The 3,979-nt window shown below is 38.0% G+C and overlaps 1 protein-coding gene across 1 annotated transcript in view; it reads left to right on the top strand.

The window, feature by feature from the left end:
• Positions 1-577: 577 nt before the first annotated feature.
• The window catches only part of LOC133996799 (venom phosphodiesterase 1), a 58,636-nt gene continuing 55,234 nt past the window's right edge, over positions 578-3,979 (top strand). The window contains exon 1 of the mRNA XM_062436383.1: positions 578-616. Within this exon, the coding sequence (XP_062292367.1) occupies positions 578-616 (39 nt within the window). The remainder of the gene's footprint in view (positions 617-3,979) is intronic.

The raw sequence follows: 3,979 nt of genomic DNA, 5'->3' as shown, positions 1-3,979 counted from the left end.
TATTTAAAAATAATCAGAGCTTATCAAGTGAGACTCTTTGTCATAGTTGCAAGATCAAGGTTTCTGATAACGACAAAAATAACCCATTACATCCCATTTATACTCATACACAGCTGAGGCCCGGTTACTGGAAGCATGACATAAGCCAACATTACACACTTCATTAATCATCCATTACTGTCCACAATTACACTAGTTAATCTTAAAATGTATCAAATAAACCAATAAACATTTACAAGTAATCAGGTGTATTAATATTCGGACATTGGTGGTTTCATTCTACATGGTGGCTGACGTGCGTAGCGTATTCCAGGTCGAAGTTAATAATTATGAGTACAACATATGTAATTGGCTGATGTTCCAGCTAAAGGTGTCAAAAGGTTGATTCCTATGTGATTTGACTGACTGCAAACACACAAACGTGAGGTTATCTCAGTGCTCTGACAATCAGTTACTTATCTGTTGTTCACACCTGGTTCCAGAGGTCAATGCTAAAGGTTCTCCCTCTTCGCTTAAGAGAAGTACACCGTTCTTGTCTTTGTCTCTTCATATTCTATCTGTCATCTGTCTGGTAGCCATGCTTTGGCCGAAGGAGTCTCGGAAAAAGAAGATCCTTGTGAGTATTGGCATTGGTACTTAATTGATGATAGAAGAAGGAGAAGATGCATATTTAGGTGTTTGATTGATTGCAATATGGTGCATTCATGTGATGTGTATTGGGTAATTGTTCTTAATTAACCAGTGAGTGATTAGATATTAATAGTGGATATTTCTAGTGAAAATGTGTCGTATCAGAAATGCACACATAAAGAACCCCAACATTACATTGGCACTACACTGTCAATGTAATCTGAATGGGTTCCACTAATCAGACTGAAATATGAACACTGCATAAACACTTCATATTGATTCACACTTACAGGTAAATTAAAACAAAATATAAGATTCTTCTACCAGAACAATCACACATCAAAACAGTCTTTTTTTTTATCAGCTCTAGTTTATGTTGACATTATCTACAGACATGCTGCTGTCTCCACTCTAAAACCACTGGAGTCAGTCTCAGATTAATTACTGGCGCCAGTTACTCCACCTGTCATTACACTTGATATAAAAAGGCGGGATGGGAACCTTTATCTGTGAGAGACGAGGGCAACATGCCATTATACATCAGCACTTTATCAAATTGTTCTGATTTACTAAAGATTTACGCACAGTCCATTTAGTACATTTGCCTCAATGAATATGTAATATGGGGCGTTTTTACTAGGGCTTGGGAAAAAAATCGATACAGCATACTATCAAGATATTTTGCATGGCAGTATCGATACACAGACGCTAAGTATCGATCTTTTATTATAGAAATTGCAAATGAAAATTGAAGTTTTTTTCCCCCTTTTGGGAGATAATTTGCAGGTGAAAAAAAGGTAATGAATTACAATATATCGCAGCATATCGCAATATATTTAAAAAACGCAATAATATTGTATCGTGACAGAAGTATCGTGATTCAAACCTGTAGTTTTTTCCCCTTAAGGTCTGATTTATTGATTTGTTGATTAACGAAGTGTTTAATGTTGGCTTATGTCATGTTTCCAGTAACCGGGCCTCAGCTGTATATGAATATAAATGGGATGTAATGGGTTATTTTTATCGTTATCAGAAACCTTGATCATGCAACTATGACAAAGAGTCTCACTTGATAAGCTCAGATTATTTTTACATAATGACAAATCAGCACCTTTGCATTGAATGACTTCCACTGTGTTGCAGTAAAGTGATGTAGAGCAGTAAAGAGTACACATCACCCTGCAAAAAACACATTTAGCACATCTGTCATTGAGCTGCCATGTTAGTGTTTGGTTTTACAAAAAGCAATGTTAGTCCTTGCCTTTTGTGGTAGACACCTTGCTCCAGATCTGGACTCCTAGGGTCTGATTTATTAAAGGTCTGCGTGTGTAAAAACGTGTGCAAACTTGACATCACCTGCAAAAATGTGCAAGCTGATAACGCAGCGCACTGAGGTTTGCATCTTTCAACTGTGCAAGATAATACGCGCTGTCCATTTAGTACGTTTACCATAATGAATGTAATATTAGTAGTTTACCATAATGAATGTAATATCAGTAGTTTACTGTAATGAATGTAATATTAGTAGTTTACCATAATGAATATGTAATATTAGTAGTTTACCGTAATGAAAGTAATATTAGTAGTTTACCGTAATGACTGTAATATCAGTAGTTTACCGTAATGAATGTAATATTAGTAGTTTACCGTAATGAATGTAATATGAGACGTTTTAACCCCAGTGCGCAAAATACAGGGAGGAGAAAATGCAAATATGTTATTTAGCACATGCATTGTGATTTACCAAACCTGAAGGTAATGTTGCTGACAGTAACTGCGTCTAAGAATAATAAGTGTGAAGGACAGGTATTAACCTGCTGTTACTATGGAGACGAGGAGACAGAAGCACAATGACACAACACGCAGAGAACCTCATAAAACTTTACAACCACAAACTAAAGAGCGAGGACAGTCAGACGATGTTTGGCCATAAAGTATATTAACAATAAAGGAGTTTATATTATATAAGTGCTCACCATCCGGAAATCTCTAAACGTCAGAAGTTTTTGATGCCAAAGCTTGAATGCTTCTCTGGTGTTCTTAAAGGTCTTGGTCTTAATGTGATATCTTGGAGGGATTCTCAACCAAATCTGAGAGACAAATTGTTTCTGCAACAACTTTTCAAGATATAATTGAGCAGAGGAATGGACATCATATACTTCTATCACAATGTTCTTAGCCTTTATACACTCAAAACACACACAAATTGAATAGATGAATAACCAAAACCCAATGTTTAGTACAGATTCATGCACATCTGCAGCCTCTGTAAACAATGCATGCCTGTTTCTCTTCACATTGCAAGACGAATGGGCCAATATAGATAACTGATTACACACACTGATTATAACAAAGAGATGTAAAAACAGGGGCTTGCATGAACAAACAGTTACAGTATGTCCAAATCCGGGAATCTTTGTTTCCTAAATGTGATTCCTAAGAAGTAGAGATAATTAGGGCAGATTGACAGATTCAAATAGCTGCAAAGCTATTAAACATGTCTGTCTAAAATAATAAGGATCAGTAGAGAATCATTGCTGACAAAATAAGCTCTTAACAAAACATGAAAGCAATTGTTTCTAATGACAAAACAGACTGTTTTGACTGTTCCTTCTTTCCTCCCTTCCTTCCTTCCGTCTGTCCTTCCTCCCTCCCTCCTTCTCTCTTTCCTCCCTTCCTTCTTTCCTTCCTCCATCCCCCTGTCTTCCTTACTTTTGTCCTTCCTTCCTCCCTCCCTCCTTCTTTCCTTCCCTCCTTTCTTCCTTCCTCCCTTCCTTTTTTCTTCTGTCCTTCTTTCTTTTCTTCCTCCCTTTCTCTTTTCCTTTTTTCCTCCCTCCCTCCGTCCTACCTTCCTTCCTTCCTTCCTTCCTTGCCTTCCTCCCTCCCTTCTATCCTCCCTTCCTTCTTTCCGTCTGTTCTTCCTCCCTCCCTCCTTCTCTCTTTCTTTCCTTCCCTCCTTCCTTCCTCCCTCCCTTCCCCCCTTCTTTCCTCTGTCCTTCTTTCCTTCCTTCTTCACTACCTCTTTTCCTTTCTCCCTCCCTCCCTCCCTCCTTTCCTTCCTTCTTCCTCCCTTCCTTCCTTCCTCTCTTCCTTCCTTCCCTTCCTCCCTTCCTTCCTCCCTCCCTCCTTTCCTTCCTCCCTTCCTTCCTTGACTCGAGGACAACAGGAGGGTTAATCACCTTTGACCAGGTGCAATGAGATTGATCAATACAATTTTGAGGATATATACAATCGTTTCATGAGAAGAAGAAGAAAAAAACATGTTATTCCAACTTTATGGACGACGGTATATAGCTTTGTTCTAAAAAAGTATTACTATAACTTTATATTATAGCCCAACTTCCTCAAA

Source organism: Scomber scombrus, chromosome 16 (assembly GCF_963691925.1).
Source record: "Scomber scombrus chromosome 16, fScoSco1.1, whole genome shotgun sequence".
NCBI classification, from domain to species: domain Eukaryota; kingdom Metazoa; phylum Chordata; class Actinopteri; order Scombriformes; family Scombridae; genus Scomber; species Scomber scombrus.
The sequence above is the reverse complement of the archived record's forward strand: the minus strand, read 5'-3'. Positions and strand labels throughout refer to the sequence as shown.